An 18,543-nucleotide genomic window follows, 5' to 3' on the forward strand; every position below is an offset into this window, starting at 1 on the left:
ACATATATACATATATATACATATATACATATATATATACATATATACATATATATATACATATATACATATATACATATATATATATTTAGACTATTAAAAAAGAAAAAGAAATAGGTCCTTCAATAGTAGGCCTCAAAGTGAAATGCCAAAAGGATCAAGCTCCCCCTCGCTCTCTGAGTAGAACCATAAGAAGGAAAACTGAACCAGTTCCTAACATTAAGCAAGGAACCTGTTTAGTTGACAAGAAAATAGAACACCAAAAAATTAATCAGAGAGCTGGGCCTCATGCTCATCAAGTTACTACCCCTACAATTTTCATTTTGTATGTTTATCTCTAAGAAACATTATTTGCTTTGTATGTACTTTGTTCTTTAATAAATACTCTGTAGATTATTTTCTTAGGATTTAAATTAGGTAATCAAGTCCCTCACAGATAAAGATAAAAAATTATGCTTTTATATCACAACCAAAGAAATATATTTTTTGTGAAGCAGATGGATTTTGAAATATGAATATGGAAAGCATTTATGACTTTCTTTCTCTAAGCCATCTTCCAAGTAAAAATCAAATGTTTTTGATAAAATGTCTTACCTCACTTTAAGTTCTTATTACACTATCTGCAGGCTCATTGTTTTCTCAACTTTGTCTTTGAGAAATATTTAATGATGACTTTTATTGCTAAGAAAAACTTTAGTGAAGAATATTGACTTTTACTTAAACCAATATTAATGTTGCCTCAAGTCTATATTGCTCACAGAAAATGCTCTTTCAGTAATATCACCCCTTGAAAGTTACAAATAAAGCCTTGATGTTAACTTCTGAAGTTTTGAAAATCTGTAACCCAAAATGTACCATTTGCTGGGTTACTGGACTCTCCTCCCTCCCCCAGCCCAATTAGCCAACATCAGATTGACTTTGAAATGCCAAGACCTTGAAGGAATGAAGAACAACTCAAATACAGTGTCTAAACTCCATCTTTGATTCCATTAAAAAGTTTTAAATCCTAAAAGCATTTAATTAAAAAAAATTAATCCCTGTTTTTTTTTAAGTCTTCAACAGAAGCACTTACAACCATTTAAAAAGCCAAAGTAGAACATTCTCAGAAGTCTGAATACAACAAAACTGCAATGCCCAGAGCATATACAAAGCATGAAATAATCTCTGGATTCTAGGGTTGGGAGGAGCTTGAAAAACTGTTCTGCCCTACTTCATTTTAAAATTAAAAAGTTGCTCCTTATTAAGTCATTTGGTTGACATCTTCAATGCTGCTCTCTAAAACCCCACATCACCTTTCAATAAGCTTCTAATACATCCTTCCAGTGGACTTCAAATTTTAGCAGGCATCAGAATCATCCATGTTTCTTGTTTAAAATGCATATTCCTGGACCGCATCCACAGACACTCTGATTTAGTAAGTCTGGAGATGACAAAGCAATCTCTATTTTTAAACAAGCATCCTAAGTGACTCTGGGACAGGTAGTCCATGGACCACATTTTAACAAATGTTGCTAGATAATAACACAAATGGGCCATACACTTAATATTTCACCCATCAGTGGCAACATTTGGTCCAGCAGTTTGAAAAATTCCAAAGGAAAAAGATGTACTTCGGACAGGGCTGAATAAGAATCTTTTTATAATGACATATTTTTTCAAAAACACCAATAAATGGAGGTGGAGGGGGTGTGAAGATCATCTGTCGTTATGTTGTAGAACCTGAAGACATTCCCTTGGCATTTTGGAAGTGCACTGCAATGGAGTGCAAAAAAGTGGAGGAAATGGTAGGCCACACCATGCTCTTAAAAGCAATATAAGAAAACTCGGTTTCTAAATAGGTACTAAATAATGCCATGTAGTATCATGATGTTCAAGTCTGATAATACAAATGAGAATTCCTGGGTTTGGCTAATTTCTTTTTCCAAATTCTTTTAGAGTAAGTGTTCTTCCTGGTGATAGAAATGTACATGAATAAAAATAAAATAGAACTTATTTTTATCTCAAGTGACATGAAATGCTTTCTTCTATAAATCACTGGGTTGCTTTTAAAATAAACTATTTGAAGTGGGTTATTCCATTTTTGAATACTTATATTTATATTTATATAAAGTCATATGTCAGTTAAAGCCACACCCCAAACGCTGTAAATTCTAATGGATTTATGAATTGCTTTGTATTAGTGTATTAAGACACATCTTTTAAATAAAACTAATTTTGCTTTTCAATTTTTACATTAACAATTTTAAGTAAAAATTTGTGGCCTTCCTTTTTTTTTTTTTTAATTTGTATTTTAAGTAGGCTCCACACCCAAATGGGGCTGGAACCCATGACCCTGAGACCAAGAGTTGCATGCTCCACTGACTGAACCAGCCAGGCACACCTCAGTGGCCTTACTTTTTAACTTTGTTGTTAAAAGGTTAAAATATATCATGGCTTAAACAAAGAAAGTAAATAGAACAAATCAGATTAATTAATTAAAAATCATGAGTAGATCCGTTCAGGTATATAAAATCAGACCCTCGGGCCGCCTGGATGGCTCAGTGGGTTAAGCGTCTGACTTGAGCTCAGGTCATGATCTCACGGTTGGTGAGCTTGAGCCCTGCATCGGGCTCAGAGCCTGGAGTCTGCTTCAGATTCTGTCCCCCTCTCTCTGCCCCTTCCCCGCTCACACTCTATCTCTGTCTCTCTCTCTCTCCCATATATAAATAAACATTAAAAAATAATTTTAAAAATCAAACACTCACATGATTTACAGTCCTCCCTAACTGCCACAGAACTGACACAGACCAAATTCAGGAAGGCCTACCTTCTCCAGGATGGAACTGCCCAGAAAAACCAGAGAGGCCTGATAGGATATACCTTTCTAAAGATAATGTTTAGTTCTTTCAATCAGCAGCAATCCCAGGAAAGCAGGCCATTGAAGACAGCCGTGATATGTGGCTACCCGGAGCTCATACTGGGAAGGATGGTGCTATAGACTGAATGTTTGTATCTCCCCAAAATACCTATGTAGAAATCCTACCCCACCTCAGTGTGATAGTATTAGGGGGTGGGGACTTTGGGATATGATTAGATCATAAGGGTGGAGGCCTCATGAATAAAATTAGTGTCTTTATAAAAGAGACCCCAGAGAACTCCCTCACCTCTTCTTTTTTTGAGAGAGAGAGGGAAAGAGAACGTGGGCATGCATGCGTGTGCGTACACACATGCACACACACACAAGCCGGGGAGGAGCAGAGGGACAGGAAAAGAAAGAATCTTAAGCATGCTCCACACCCAGCCCAGAGCCTGACACGAGGCTCAATCTCACAACCAACTATGAGATCACGACGAGCCGAAATCAAGAGTTGGACACTTAACCGACTGAGCCAGCCAGACACCCCTCGCTCACCTCTTCTAGCATGTGAGGACACAGCAAGAAGATGACCATTTATGAACCAGGAATCCAGTCTTCACCAGACATTGAATCTGCTGGAATCGTGATTTCAGACTTCCAGCCTTCAGAACCGTGAGAAATAAATGTCTGTTGTTTATAAGCCACCGGGTCTATGGTATATTGTTATAGCAGCCTGAATGGACTAAGACAGATGGTCATGAATCAATGTCACAATAATCAATAACCTACGAGTCTCCCTCAACTGTAACAAAACAATTTGGTTGTTAGTGGCCCCAGACAGAGCTTCAGGACAATAAGCAGTGGCTTTAAAAGGACAGAAAAAGATTTTTCTTTAATTGCAGACTCAACGCATACCCAGTATTATGAAGTTACAAGGACTCTCTGAGAGCTGAGAGCTAGTAAGCCTGATTGCTACATGTCATTGCCAAATTCACTACTGACACTTACTAGAAGTTCGAGATTGTTAAAACTCAGCCTACTTACTTCGTTTATTTAAATAGTTTTAAATAAATAAGAAACATAAGAGAAAATTTCAAATTTTCTTTTGTACAGTACAAATAAATCTTTGGCAAGTACTTGCTTGAAAGTTGCTATCAGACTCATTAGTGTTTAAGAATTTGCATGTTTCCTCCTTCTGGCATGAATCATACTAAAGGTTCCAAGTCAAACTCAGAGTTAAAAATGAGCCTGCCTTCCAGAAAACAACTGGAAAGGGGAGAGGGGAGCAACAATGAAATAATGAATGATTATAAATAACAACTTCCATTACTGGCAGTCTACTAGGTGCAAGGTTCTGAGAGCCATTTTTTCAATATTCACTATTTCAAATCCCTAAAAAAAACTAACAAAAGAGGTGTTGATACACTATCTTAATAGCAGGAAAAGGATCACAGAAATGAAATAACTTCCTTAAGGAAATAGACCAAGATCTGAACACAAGTCAGTGTAATGACAAAGTCCACACACTTTCCACTATTTCAAGCCCTACCTAGTCTCCTACTGAGAGACGTAAAATACTTAATAACATCATCATCATCATATTAAAATATGTATGTGTGTACAAACTGATATACTTGTGTTTTTGTGTTTATGTATAAAAACAAAGATAAAGATACCGAGTGTAAGTGAGAAAAAGCCAAGAAAAGGAAATGCACGCATATATATATATATATATATACACACACACACATATATTGTGAGATGTTATCCACACATTAAATTTCACTCACACATTATATTTTTCATTTTTTTTTTTTTTTTTTTTTTTTTTTTGGTGGTGGTGTGAGCACTTGAGATCTACTCTCTTGGCAAATTTCAGGTATACAGTACAGTATTGTAAGCTATGTCCCTGTGCCCAGAACTATATTCTAGATTTCCACATCTTGTTCATCTTATAACTGGAAGTTTTCATTTTGTATAATTTACATAGGCTTGATTAGTGTAGCTATGTAGAAATTTGTGCTTAGGGCCACAATTTGAAACGTGTTTGGTTAACATTGTTGGTATGAGCAATAAAACAACCAATGTCTTCCAATTCATGTCCATGTACAGGTAGATAATTACATGCTTGGGGAGGTAGGAACCATGGACTATTTGGTTGACTCTATTAAATATTAAGGAAGGAATTAGAGCGATCCAAGTAAAAGAAAAAAAAAAAAAAGGAGCAATTTTCCCAATACCCCTGGTCCTCGTTCTGCCCTAGATGAAATTCAATATTCTAGCCATGTGACTGCCAGAAAATCACTCCACCTCTCTGGGGTCCTGTTTCCTCATCTATAAAATAAAATTAATTAATAAGAATCTACCTCTCCTTGAAAAAGGATAAGGGCACGTTAAGAGGACACAAGAGCCAACCCGAAGGAACCCCAACAGCTAAAGTTGGAACAGTTTGAACAACAAAACAAAAATGACAGTATTGGGTTATAAACCATAGAATAAAATAAATATTCCTGAGTTCATGCTGATATAAATAAATAATTGAATACATAAATGGGAAAGGGACAGTAGAACAGCTCTTCCTTATAAGAGAATCCCAATTAGTAAATATAGAAAGAGTGAGGGAAATACATAATCACCATTAGCAAAATATCACAGTATAAAGTACTCCAGGCAACCTTTACTGAAAGATGCTAAAATCTGTGGGTGAAAGTTTGAGGAAAAACAGGATATTAGCATAGTCTCAAAATATTTTTCCCAAGATACTTACCCATTACAAAAAAAGAAAATAGTAACACCGTAGTGGAGAAATCCAGCAGACACAACTTCAATCAGTCAAAGTTAACATCACCAGTAATAAGCTGCACTAGCATCATGTTCCCTCTTAATATGATGTAGTGAGAAGGACATCACATCACTTGTGTGCTTCCTCAGAATATAGAACCTCAATCTAATCACAAGGAAACATCAGGCAAATCCAAACTGAGAGGCCTTCTACAAAATAAGTTACCAGTAGTCATCAAAAGTATCAAGGTCATAGAAAACAAGGCTGGAAAAGGGAACTGTCACCGACAAGAAAGGAATAGGGAGATGCAACAATTATACACAATGCAGGATCCTAGATTGGGCCCTGGAACAGACAAAGACAGTAGGAATAAAACTGGTAAAATATTAATACCCTGGTTTTGATTATTATACAATGGGTATATAAGTTGTTAACATTAGGAAATGCAAACACATTATAATTAAAAGTGAAGTATTAGGTTCTTAAATCATGGCCCATGCTTTTCTACTTCTTAGCTTTTTATCACATTATTCCCTTTAACTAAAATGTCCTTGCCCCATCTCCCTTGACCAAATCCTTTCCATACTTCAAGTTCAAATACAATGCCAGCTCCTCCATGGTTTCCATAGTCCATTTCTCTCTAGTCTTAACTTGCACAGGACTTTAACCACCTCCTTCCCTCAACACTTACCATATCTAGCTTGTACTTTTGCTATTGATAGAAATGATTTGTTTATTCTACCAGACGGGTTCATTAAAGAAATATTATATTATCTCTGTTGCCCCACACTCTCTAGAATTATATCTGACACAGATTTGGGGCTCAATAATGGCTTTTGGAAAGACTCCTGACTATCATTGCCTTGGTGAATTTCAAACTGTTAAGGAACCAATAAATAATCTAGAATGCCAATTTATTCACATGCAGTGAGAGCTACAGCTGCCAAGACAACAGGGAGCTCATGTCAGTTTAGCCAGCAGATTTTTTCCTGTTAGAAGAGGCATATGTGGAGAGCTGAATTATAATCAGAAGTTGCACACGGAGCAAGGAGAACAGGCCAGGTAATTATCATAGCACCTAATGAGGTGGCCTGAGCATAAAACCTAACCCACCACCAGAGCCAGAATTCCCCGTTCTCCAGCCCAGGCCTCATCTTTGCTCAGTGCTCCATACACACTGACCAAGTTTTCCTTTATGGCTCCATTTTTCTGCTTCCACACTAACCATTCAACTTTTTTATGCAGCTCTCAGCCCTGGCTACACATTAGAATCACCTGGAGAGCATTCAAAACTCCTGATGTCCAGATAAAAATCCAGATCAATTAAATCAAACTTTCTGGAGATGGGCCTCAGGTCTTGTGATTTTTGAAATCTCCTCATGATTCTAATGTACAGCCAAGGTTGAGCACTACCATTACACTAAGATAGTTTCTGTTTAGTTATGTTAATATCACTAAGCAGAAAAGAGGCGTGCCTGGGTGGCTCAGTCGGTTAAGCGTCCGACTTTGGCTCAGGTCATGATCTCACGGTTCGTGAGTTTAAGCCCCACGTTGGGCTCTCTGTTGACAGCATGGAACGTGAAGCCTGCTTCAGATTCTGTGTCTCCCTCTCTCTCTCTGTCCCTCCCTGCTCTCTCTCTCCCTCAAAAATAAACAAACGTTAAAAAAATAAATCAATAAAAATAAAATTTAAAAAATATCACTAAGCAGAAAATAGACAAGTCCAACCTTTCCTGCTTTCAGCTGATAGCATTATGGTCTCTCTCTGCTGAAGATACATGGGCTATACTCACCTATACTCTACTGCATCTCCTAAGTTAACGCCCAGGTTTCTGGGGATGCCTTGTCCTCACCCAGGTGGGTAGGTAGTACCTCACAGCCCTCCAGTGCAGTACATTGTTAGGTGTGCCAGCAAAATAAGGTAGGACAAAATGCTTTTGACATATGTAACAGGTAGAAGGATCCAATACTTTATCTTTTACCATTAGTCTTTGACAGAAATGAGGTGGGAGGCAGCTGCAAGCAAGTAATAAAGAATTCGTCAGAAAAAAAAAATTTCTGATTGCTAATTGCTTTGTGGCTCACTACGTGGGTCCCTGATATGATACAAAAATTAATCAGAAAAAGATCAATCCCACACATCTAAAGTCTGAGACAGTTCATACCATGCATAATGTACTGAGTGCCAGGAGACATATAATGCTATGTGGTGGGGGTGGGGAGGGATTTCCATCAGGAGATTATTGAAGTCTTTGTAGAGGAGGTACCATTTCTGCTGGGCCTAAGAGGATGAGTAGGATTCGAAGATGTGGGGCTATGAGAAAGGACACTCTGAAAGGAATGGCCCAAGCACAGAAGAAGAGGTGTGAAACTGTGCAGGACACACAGGAAATGGCAAGTAGTTCCATTTAACACTGGGTGGTGGGGGTGGGGGCGGGGGAGAAGAGAAGACGTCAATATTTGAAATACTCTTCCATTTTGGCAGTTTTGGAACTATTCCCCATCAAAGATTTAGTTAGATCTTGACAAGAAGTTGTGAGAGTTCAGTTGTTTGCTTTTGACGCTCTTATCTGATGTTATGTGCCCAAAGGGTTGAGTGGTAGATCCAGCAGTCTCACAAATGCATTTATATATTTGGATCTTGCAAGGTCCCAAATTAAATTACAAAAGAGCAAACTTGGAGAGAAAAAAGACCAACTATTTCAATGGTGATAGCATTTTTCTATGAGGTACAAGTTTAGCCATCTGCTATTTCCAGCATGATTTTACCTCAATAAAGAGAGGATAATGCCAGAGTTGTGCGACTTAAGAGCAAATGTGGGTCTGATAATGAGAAATATCTCTGTTAACAACAAGAACCAGCGATCCGCAAACGTCATTCCTTAGAAGTCAGATAAGTGACAGTCTGACAGCTCAGCAGCCTGGAGCCCAGGAAGACCCCTCAGTGGTTCCCCTGCCTGCCTGTGGCTGTCACCATGGAAACGCCCCTCCCGGGAGAGTAGCTCAACCCTTGGAAACCACCAGCATTTAAAAATTAACGCAGATGATCCTGGACTGGATCCTGCGAGAGAAAAAAACATACAGAAATATCCTTTCCAAGGACGTAATTGGGACAAATGGGCTAAATATGAAGATGGAGTGTGGATGGGCCTCACCTGGTGGGCTTGTCAAAACACAGATTGCCAGACCGCACCTCCAGAATTTCTGATTCAGTACGGCTGGGGTGGAGTGCCCAAGTAATAATGATGCTGCTGGCCTGGGATCACATTTTGACATCCAATGGATTACGTACTAACATTGTATCAATGTTAATTTTCTAATTTTGATCATTGTATCAGGGCTATAAAAGACACTGTCCTTGGCCTTAGGAAATATAGTAGTATTTAGAACAAAGAGGCATTGTGTCTGCAACTCCCTCTCAAATGGTTCAGGAAAGATAGATGGATAGATGATAGATAGATAGATAGATAGATAGATAGATAGACAGACAGATAGATGAATAAATAGAATGATAAAGCAATTGGCAAATCTGGATAAACAGTATATGGGAGTTCATGTGTTATTCTTATAACTTTTCTGGTAGCTTAAAGTTACATTAAAGTTAAAAAAATTTAAAAATAAGGCAGGGAAAGAAAGTTATAGCTTACCACCTAGACGTGTCCAATATGGTAGCCAGTAGCCATATTTTGTTATTTAATTTAAATATATTAAAATTAAATAAAATTTAACATCTGGTTCCTCAATCACACTAGCCACACTTGGTCAAGGGCTGAAAAGTCATGTGTGACTCCTGACTATTGCATTGGAGAGCACAAATATGGAACATTTCCATTATCACAGAAAGCTCTATTGCACAGGAATGACTACAGTGAAAAATATTGTTAAGACCAGGAAAGAATCTTTGGAAAATCCAGTGTGCTAAAAGCAGCAGTAGAGCTACCTCTATGGTCACAAGCAGTTGATTAACTGGAGGGCTAAAGGAAGAAAAATGATTAAACTGTAGCAGACAGATCATATTGTAGCTATATATGGAAATACCTGCAGTTTTGCATGGATTCATGACATACATGCCCGAGTAGCTGGTCGTTATCACTGCTCTGCACAACTCATCATTTTACTTTTCTTAATAGTCCACTGATGAAGGAGAAGCGGACATCCAAACTCCCTGTTTCTCTCCCCGCCCCTTCTTTTCCCTTACTTTCCTCCAAGCAGAAGAGTGGATGAGGAAACACCTGGCAAAGCTGAGCCGAAGAGGCTGACCTGCAGGGAAATAGCTGACACTTGGAATATCTCAAACTTGCAGATATTTAAATAGGGCTTTTGACTTATATTGGTTAATATACACCAGCTGATGTGTAAAGCAGAAAAGGTTGACTTTTGTTGCTATCCCTACTCCTTCCAAGCTTCATCTCCTCTTGCCTTTTCTTTTCTGCTTCTCAAACACATGGCACCCTCTGGCTGTCCAAAGTTTCTGACCCAAACAGACCTGTCTTCCATTCTAAGGAGCATCTTCTTTCTCCCCAGCATCTTTTCATTCAGGCCCCAGCAACACCCAGGTGATGAACTGGCTAAATTCACTCTAAAGTATAAATAGCACCAAATTCTCCCAAAGTGCATTTGCCTAAGACTAGCTCCCAGAATGTTCTGGAAGATACTTTCTGAGCAAGGTCATCTTTACGTACTCTCTGCCTGACCCCGCCCTTATAACTCCCCTCTACCTAGCCTCTCAGGAACAAACATACAGATTCATATTATAGATACACCTTGGCACTTTCCCCCTCTGGTACCTTTCCAAGCAGCTTCATATTTGGTTGGGGCTCAGTAAAATGCACAGCTATTACTTGCAGAGAACATGGAGTGGCAGGGAAAATTGAAAATATCTGAAGCCATTAATCACAAATTTATAAGTATGAAGAAATATTTCCATGAGGAAAATGGGCCATATTTCCATTTCCAAATTTCCATGGAGGAAAATGAGGAATAAGCCTAGAACCCAAAACTCAAGAGATGGACCTCTGCTCCATGCAGGACTCCATTATAGCATTTAAGTGGTCTGTCCAATGGACCCACTGTAGAAGGTTTGGGTGACATTCTCCCTAAAATACATCCCCAAGAAGCATTCTTCTGCAGCAAATACTCCTTCATTGGAAGTGAGTTTGTCAATTACCTAAAGATTATAATTCTCAGTTGCAAGACGCGATATCCCGGGTCTTTATAGTCCAGCTTGAGGGGTTCTTTTCTTTTCAGTTTTTATTTAAAATTCCACTTAGTTAACATCACAGTGTAATATTAGTTTCAGGTATACAATATAGTGATTCAACGCTTCCATACAACACCAGGTGCTCATCACAACATCCTTAATCCCCATCACCTATTTAACCCATCCCCCCACCCACCGGCTAGTGATTTGATAATTGAACTTATGAGATGTCCCTTTACAGAGTGCCATTTACCATGAAACAGATTTTTATTGAGAATTCCAAAAGAGGAGAGTCTCACCTCACAGTACTCGGTGATAATGCAGAAATTATCTTGCTCCACAAAGCTTGCATGGAACTTGACAATGGCTGGGTGGTCCAGCTTGGAAAGGAGCTGGGCTTCCAAATTGGCCTGCACAGTCTCATTTGGATTGAGTTCTCCCACAGAGATTTCCTTCAGTACTTTTCTGCAGCCAAAAACAAAAACAAAAAAACAAACAATATTTAAGTACATTTAGATTTAAAAAAATAATTTATATGAACAAATGGTTCAGGGCCACCTAGTTAATGCCCAGGCTCCGACCCAATCATAGGTCTGGTATTGGCTGTTATGACACTGAGTCTCCTAGTGGTCCCTGGGCCTGCTTGCCTAGCCCGGTCACTGACACACCTGTGGCACTACAGTTTTGATCAAACTGGGCAGAGACTGAGCTAATCTTAAGCAACATTGCTGAGGTGGCTCTTCCTTGGTCTCTATATGTCTCAGTTTCTCTTTGTCTTTCACATGGTGTCTCTGCTTCCATCTGTCTCTGTGTATGTTTTATCTCTCACCTTATCTGTTTTCCTCAGCTTTTCTATTTCTCTCTATTCCTATCTTGGTATCTATCTCTGTCTCTCTTTGTCTCTCTCTCTCTCTCACTTATATATATCTGTCACTCTGTCTCTCTGTGTCTTTCTTTGACTTTGTCTTTCTCTGCCTCTTATACACACACACACACACACACACACACACACAAACACACATGCTTCTATCTCAGCTCTAAAATTTTCCAAATCTATCAACTTAATATCAATGGGGCCATTATCTATTTCCTTTCTTTTTCAAACTATTCTTGGCATAGCATACTTTATTGCTATTAGTGTTTAAGAGAAAAAAAAATCTAAAAACATTGATAGAGGTATTTAGGGTCTCAAGCATGTAATGGAACAAGAGCTCATTAAATCTCCAAATTATTAATTTTAAACTGTGATAATTCAATGAGGAGTGGACCAAAACACTATCTCTTCCCATCTAAGAAAAAAATAGTCTGATGAACAAACCAATTACGGTACCGAGTATAAACTAGATTGCCAGGGAAAAGCACTTTAGAGCACCAATTACATGTGAGACAGATTCTGCTGATTACAAGTAAACGTTGGCTATTCATTAAGGCAAGTTCTGCAAAACCCATGCTAGAAAACATTTCACAAAGATAGTCTTTAAGAGTTACAGCCTATGCATATTAATGAAAATGTATTTATAGTAGAAACAGTCTTAATTAAAGGCCCTTCAACCAACTCATAGATTAAGCAGAGCTCTCCAGCCCTTTCTAACAGATGCTGACAGCAGCTTTTGCCACAAGTAATGCCTGTGCCCACTAGGTGCCCAGGAGGTGCTCTCTGGCACACCCGTTAACTCCTGCCCTTCCAGGTAAGATGTGTGCTTACCGAGTCATTGTGTTTACTCCCAAACTTGTTACGCCAGTTGTGCTCACTACTGTAAATTTGTGACTTAAATATGACAAACTGATGAAGGATGACTATGAGTGTTATCTTTGTGAGGAAAACTAAGTCAAACACTTACCGAAAAACTTGACAGTGACAAATTACAAAAAAGAATTGCGGTTAAATAAGTAATTGACAAGATAGCGCTAAAAAGTTGGTTTAAAAATGTAAAAATCAAGTATTCTGAATTCATGCTGCTAAATTTTCATTCCGTTTTAAAGAAGGTAAACCTGGAAAACTTAACATACTATGGATGTAGTTTATGCAAAAAAAAAAAAAAAAAAAGATGAAGGGACCTCTAATCAGAAAACATTAGATATTGGCTGTGCATCAAAAAATTGGAGAAAATGTGCAATAATATGTTTTACATTGATGTAAATATTTTCATTATGTCATTGCATTTAAAAATTGTTTCCTCTGTTTACCCAAGTACCAGCCCCAATCACAATGGATAGGAGAGCTCCTATCATTCTTAAAAATGTGATTATACTAAACATTTTTTCATTGATTCAAATAAGACTCCCCCCTAGTTGTTTCACTGTGGAAGACATTTCCTCAGGCAATACCAGAGACAGAGCCTGTTTCTTCGCTCAGATGCAGGGCCTAGAAGCTTTAATACTGCAGTCAGCACTGTCTTGTGCAGTTTTTGCCTCTCCTATTCCTCAGTGGCAAACATTTCATAAAAATTCTAGGTTAGACAATCTGTCCTAAAAGCTGAGACACTACGTAGGAAAACTTAGAAAGTGTCCTTATCTTACTGATCCATATCGCGTGTTGGGTGACATTTGGCTTTTTTTTCTTGACCAATAAAAGCGTGTTGTTAAGTTTCCATTCTCCAAAATCTGATTCATCAGGAGAATCTTCTATTTCAAGATGGCCATTATTGGGAAATCAGTTTTCCTAAAACTTGAATCATTTATAACATTTTATTCATTTTAAATGTTTCTCATGGTCTTCCCATTGTGAACCCCTAAAAGACAACCCCAGCAGGCACTGGCTGCATTAGATAGGAGGGCCCTAAACAGGGGGCCTCACAGGCTCTGCTTTGCCATTTACAGGTGTCTTTAACTAGGACTGCAATTTAGAAAGTTGGAACATTTGGTTCCCTTCCCCTTTGGTGTTGTTAGGTAATGAACACCTTCTCAGGCCCCTACTTGATAATGAAGTGATTCTAGAGAAATGCTCGCATGGGACCATTTTCTATAAGAAGACCAGTTCCATCAAGAATTTGGTTAAAAATGACCTCATGTTATTAAGAGTGGCATCCAGACTGTTAGTAAAAGGAGCTTGAAATGACATCCGTAGTTATGTTTTTCTGTAACTTCTGAAGATTACCACGCAGCTAGCAAAGCTCAATGACATCTTCATAGTGCCTTTCCAGTAATTTACTGTGCCCAGCTAATATGCAGTTGTAAAAGTCACAGTGGTTAAGCATGACAACATAAAGCCTTACACAAACTTGCAATATTCTCTTGCTGTGAAGGAACAAATGCTATAAAAAGCTTAAGTATACTTATTTTTCCTCATAAACACCAACTATTGTGCAACAGAGCTTGAGATTTTACATATAGTTAACCTGAGTCCTGTCTGGCAGGCTGATGATAAAGCATAAAATCTCATTTGCCCACAGCTTAGCAGACGAAGGTAGGGCTATTAAGACAGGTGGTATCTAATACAATCATCTCTAGCTGACGCAGAGACATTCTACCTTCCTTACCTAAAATCATGTCACTGAACCAACAGAGGAAACTCTCATTACCTATCACAAAATATGAGATCAATATCAGTCGAAGGCAGCATGGAAACATACCAAAACAAGGACAGCTTGTCACCTGCTCGGTGACTCTCAGCCTGTCACCCACTCCTAAATAACATGACAGATATTTATTTTATCAGAACTTCAACTGTTTGGGAGAAACTTTATGACAGCAGCAAAACGCAACACAACACAACAAAAAAAACCTACACACACAAGCATCCCTGCAGACCCACTTAACTTACAAACTTTCTGTTCTTTTTCCCAAGTGGCATGCTTCTTTCTTTCTAGAATCAGTAACAAACTGACAAACTTTGGAGGGTGACTTTGGAAATCCCTGGCTTTTGATTTTCCACAGGAGAGACCAAGGCTAGAGAAAAGATCTGAAGGAATATGTGGCCAGTGGGTGAGTGTCCTCTCCACCTCCAGGTGAGAAAGAGACCCTCTGGACCAGATGAAGGGAAGGCAAGAAAGTTAGGTGTATCTGAGCCCTTGAAAACAGTTCATGTCCCCTAGGCCGGGTCCAGAGAGGAGAGTAGGAACAGGACTCCAAGATGGGTAGGAGAACATGAGAACAGAAGAACTGTGCTCTCTTTCCAAAGCAGGGCATAGAAAAAATAGCAGCACCCTCTCATTTTCTGGTGTCCAGCTAGGGGTAGGAGTGAAAAAAAAAAGGTCCTGAAGGGGCAAGGAAGCTGATGAGCCCAAGAGAGTTCTAGAATCCCCTATGTCCCAGTGAGGCATGAGGAGCAGTGGGATAAGGTCCCATGTAGCCACAACCATCTTGGTGAGGGCTAGTCAGCTAGTGGGTGTGGAAAGCTTTGCAGTTAGTCTGGAAAAAACTAGCTATGTCCCTTCCCTTGTGATTTAAGCATTAACAGTCATGCATTGCATGCATGTTGTAAGCACCTACTATGTGTCTACAGTGTAGCAGGCACTGGAGATTCATAGGCCCTGCCCTTGTATCTACCGGGAAAGACAAATATTAAACAAAAAGATAAATGTACGTGAATGTGCAAAAATACATATATTTTCAAAAACTTCATATCGAGATGAGTGCTGTGAAGTTGGAGTAAATAACATCTGAGGCTCTCCTCATTTAAGATGTTATGACGCTTTGGGGCGCCCGGGTGGCTCAGTCAGTTGGGAGTCCGACTCTTGATTTTGGCTCAGGTCATGATCTCACGGTTCGCGGGATGGAACCCCATACCGGGCTCTGTGCTGACAGCAAAAATAAATAAATAAACGTTAAAAAATATTTTTGCGTATTTCCTTCCCATCTTTTTGCTACAGTTTTTTTTTTTTAAACAGTAGAGGGCAAACCTTTTGCACAATTTGCCTGCTGTTATTTTCACGTGACATTATTACAGCAGAAACCTGTCATTTGAGGCTGCCCGGCATCTTTAGACAGCCTCCCTACATTGCACTAGATCCCTGGACTGTGGGTCCTGACTTCCCCAGATAGATAAAAACACACAAAAACCGACGAACAAAAAAACTCCACATCTCCCATCTCGCTTGAGCTGGGGCACCCAAGGTGTGACCTAGGTTCTACCAATCAGCTGCACTCACCTGAGACTTTGCTTTGGGTGTGAGCTGAGTGAAGAAACAGGGTGGGCACAGGGCCACCCTTTCATTAACATAGGTGGCATAAGAAATGGCGTGGCCCTGGTGGAAGTGGCAGCAAGCCACTTCAGTGGCATGGTTCTGGCTGATGTTCCTGGAAATTTAGGCTTTAACCTGCTCCCCAGCCCTCCTGCTGCTGATGTGAGCTATCTGTGTTCTGGAACAAATCCCCTTCTGCTCAAACCACATAAGGAGGCTGCACTTATCTGTACTGGGAGCCCTGACCAATGCAATAGGCATGTTCAGGTGTTACCACAAATCACTGTAAACACTTTGGGGTAATGAAAATGGAATCTCCAAAACTCTAGCTCTCTTAGGCTAATTTTTATTTATTAATTCAAGTCTTAAAATGTAGCATCCTCTAAGGAATTTAAGGCCACAGTGTTGCTTACTTTTCTATGGGTAGAAATATCATGAGAGTACAAAACATCCTTTTTAAAGTTATTTCATACTTTTTAATATAATATATACATTTAAAATGTAAAGGGACATAAGAGAATATAATGGCAGAGAGTGATATTGGTTCAATACAGTGGTACATTGATTAAAAAATGGAAATACCAAGTACTGAAGTTACTAAAGGAGTACCTGGAAAAAAAACTTACAGAATTTCGTGGAGAGTATACTACAGATGGAATTTTATTTTATTTGTTGTTGATTCTTCTCTCAGCAACTAAAAACAAAAAAACATATTTTAATGTCTGTGTCCAAAGAAAAGGACAAAATAATTTTATAGGTCACCATCATATGCCATAATCTATGAGCTGCTTTTGTTTCTAACCAGTAAATTCCTGATCCCAGCTCTTTGGGGGCTAGAATTCTCTGACTCACCTGGTCTTTTCCTCTCCACTCCTGATCACCAGCATGTAGCAGAGTTTTGGGGGCTCAAATAGCATCATGATACAGTGCAGGTGCCCATTGCAGACATCTATACTGAGAAGGAGAGCCCAATTTCAGACTCCATACAAGGCCCCAAGCAGCCACTCCCAAATACCTTAAGATAGGAAATTATGTACTTCTGTTACATGACCAGCTACTTACTTATTGCCTTCTGTATGTCAAACACTATACCATGTGCTGGGGATACAAAGATGAGAAAGAGAAACCTCTTGACCTTCAAGAGAGCTCAGTCCCATGAGAGAGGCCAAGAACTATAAAAATAGTTGAACAACATCATGATAAATGCTATAATAGAGTTGGGTGTAGGGTGGGGATCCTTAGTTGTTCTTTGAGGAGAAAAGAAAAGGCAAAACCTATAGATTAGCATCCCAGGATATTCACTTTTGCACATGCAAACTACTTTGTACTATGTGGAATTTTTCTCTAGCTGGATCCCAAGGAGCAAAAGAAATGAATTTATCATTCTTTACTATTTGCCCTGTAAAAATCGATACCCAGTAGAGGAATGTCTGTATTTGAATTATTTGAATAATTTATGAAAGTTAATAAGCCTGTGAGTTTTTTATAAAGAAAACTACTTACAAAAACTAGGCAAGAATTTCTATATCTATATACCATTCTTTAGATACACACACCCACACAAACACACAACCAGAGTATACATTATGCAATGTGGAATGAATAGGTACTTTTTAAAAGACCTATAAAACTAGCAGACTCATAAACCACTCTTTTCTTCCTTTCTCCTCACCCATCTATGTGTCCTCAGTTTTTATCCAAATATGTTTTATATAACAAGATTTTAAAAATAAATGTGAGGAACCATTAAACCATGCTCTGCTCTAGAGGATTCTCTTAGTTTGGGTTCCCCAAGAAGCAAAACTTGAGACACAGGTTTGTGTGCAAGTATAGTCTTTTAAGCAGTGAGAGGGAGTGGGGAGAGAAGCTGATCAGGGGCATTACCAAGCTAGTCACCGCTGTAGCAACTGGAGCTTAGTTCTGTGAAGGAACGCTTGGAAGCCAGTGTAGGCACCTCTGAGTCCCCTGACTGAGGTGCAGGGACCAACTCCCTTCATTCTCTGGTTAAGGCTGCTCCCTGGGAGTATTAACTCCCCCACTCTCCCACCATGCCAGATCACGGGGCCCTACTGGCCAGAGAGAGGCCTGTGCTAGCAGTTGAAGGCTGGACCCATGCACAGGAAACACTAATTGCCCAGGTGATATAGGTAGGGCACCAACACTGTCTTCCACAGGGATAAAAATAAAGTTCCTCCAAAATGGAAAATCTGGTCGATTTTATCTATATCCTGAAAATGGCTAAGATATAGTGATTCCTAGAAAAAGTAAAGTGTCTTTATAGGGAATAATGAAACCAAAAATCACTTATAACCTATAGGTGAATTCCATACCCTAGACTTTTCAAGACCGATTTAGTTTACAAACACATGAGCAGTGTATAGGAGTATTGCACACAGATAACAAGCAAAGAATAAATAATTAACAATAACTAATACTACAGATAATAAACAAAGAATAAATAAGAGTAGAATTATTTCAGACATTTTAGTTTGGCAAATAAGCTATCCTGGCTCCTGTCTAGATTATAGTATCATTTGTGGTGACAACTTCTATGCAGTGTTTCAAGGCTGGTATCATAACATTATGCAAGTTGCCATTTATT

The 18,543-nt window shown here is 38.9% G+C and overlaps 1 protein-coding gene across 3 annotated transcripts in view; it reads right to left on the bottom strand.

Annotated features, from left to right (window-relative positions):
• NEK11 (NIMA related kinase 11) overlaps window positions 1-18,543 on the bottom strand; it is a 278,031-nt gene that overhangs the window by 220,290 nt on the left and 39,198 nt on the right. For 2 of the 3 annotated variants that reach the window (XM_049629822.1, XM_049629821.1), the window contains one exon: window positions 11,118-11,283. In XM_049629822.1, coding sequence (XP_049485779.1) covers window positions 11,118-11,283 — 166 coding nt within the window. Of the gene's footprint in view, window positions 1-11,117; window positions 11,284-16,793; window positions 16,896-18,543 lie in introns of all 3 variants that reach the window. The other variant, XM_049629823.1, reaches the window with a different exon arrangement.

This window comes from Panthera uncia, chromosome C2 (genome assembly GCF_023721935.1).
Source record: "Panthera uncia isolate 11264 chromosome C2, Puncia_PCG_1.0, whole genome shotgun sequence".
NCBI classification, from domain to species: Eukaryota; Metazoa; Chordata; class Mammalia; order Carnivora; family Felidae; genus Panthera; species Panthera uncia.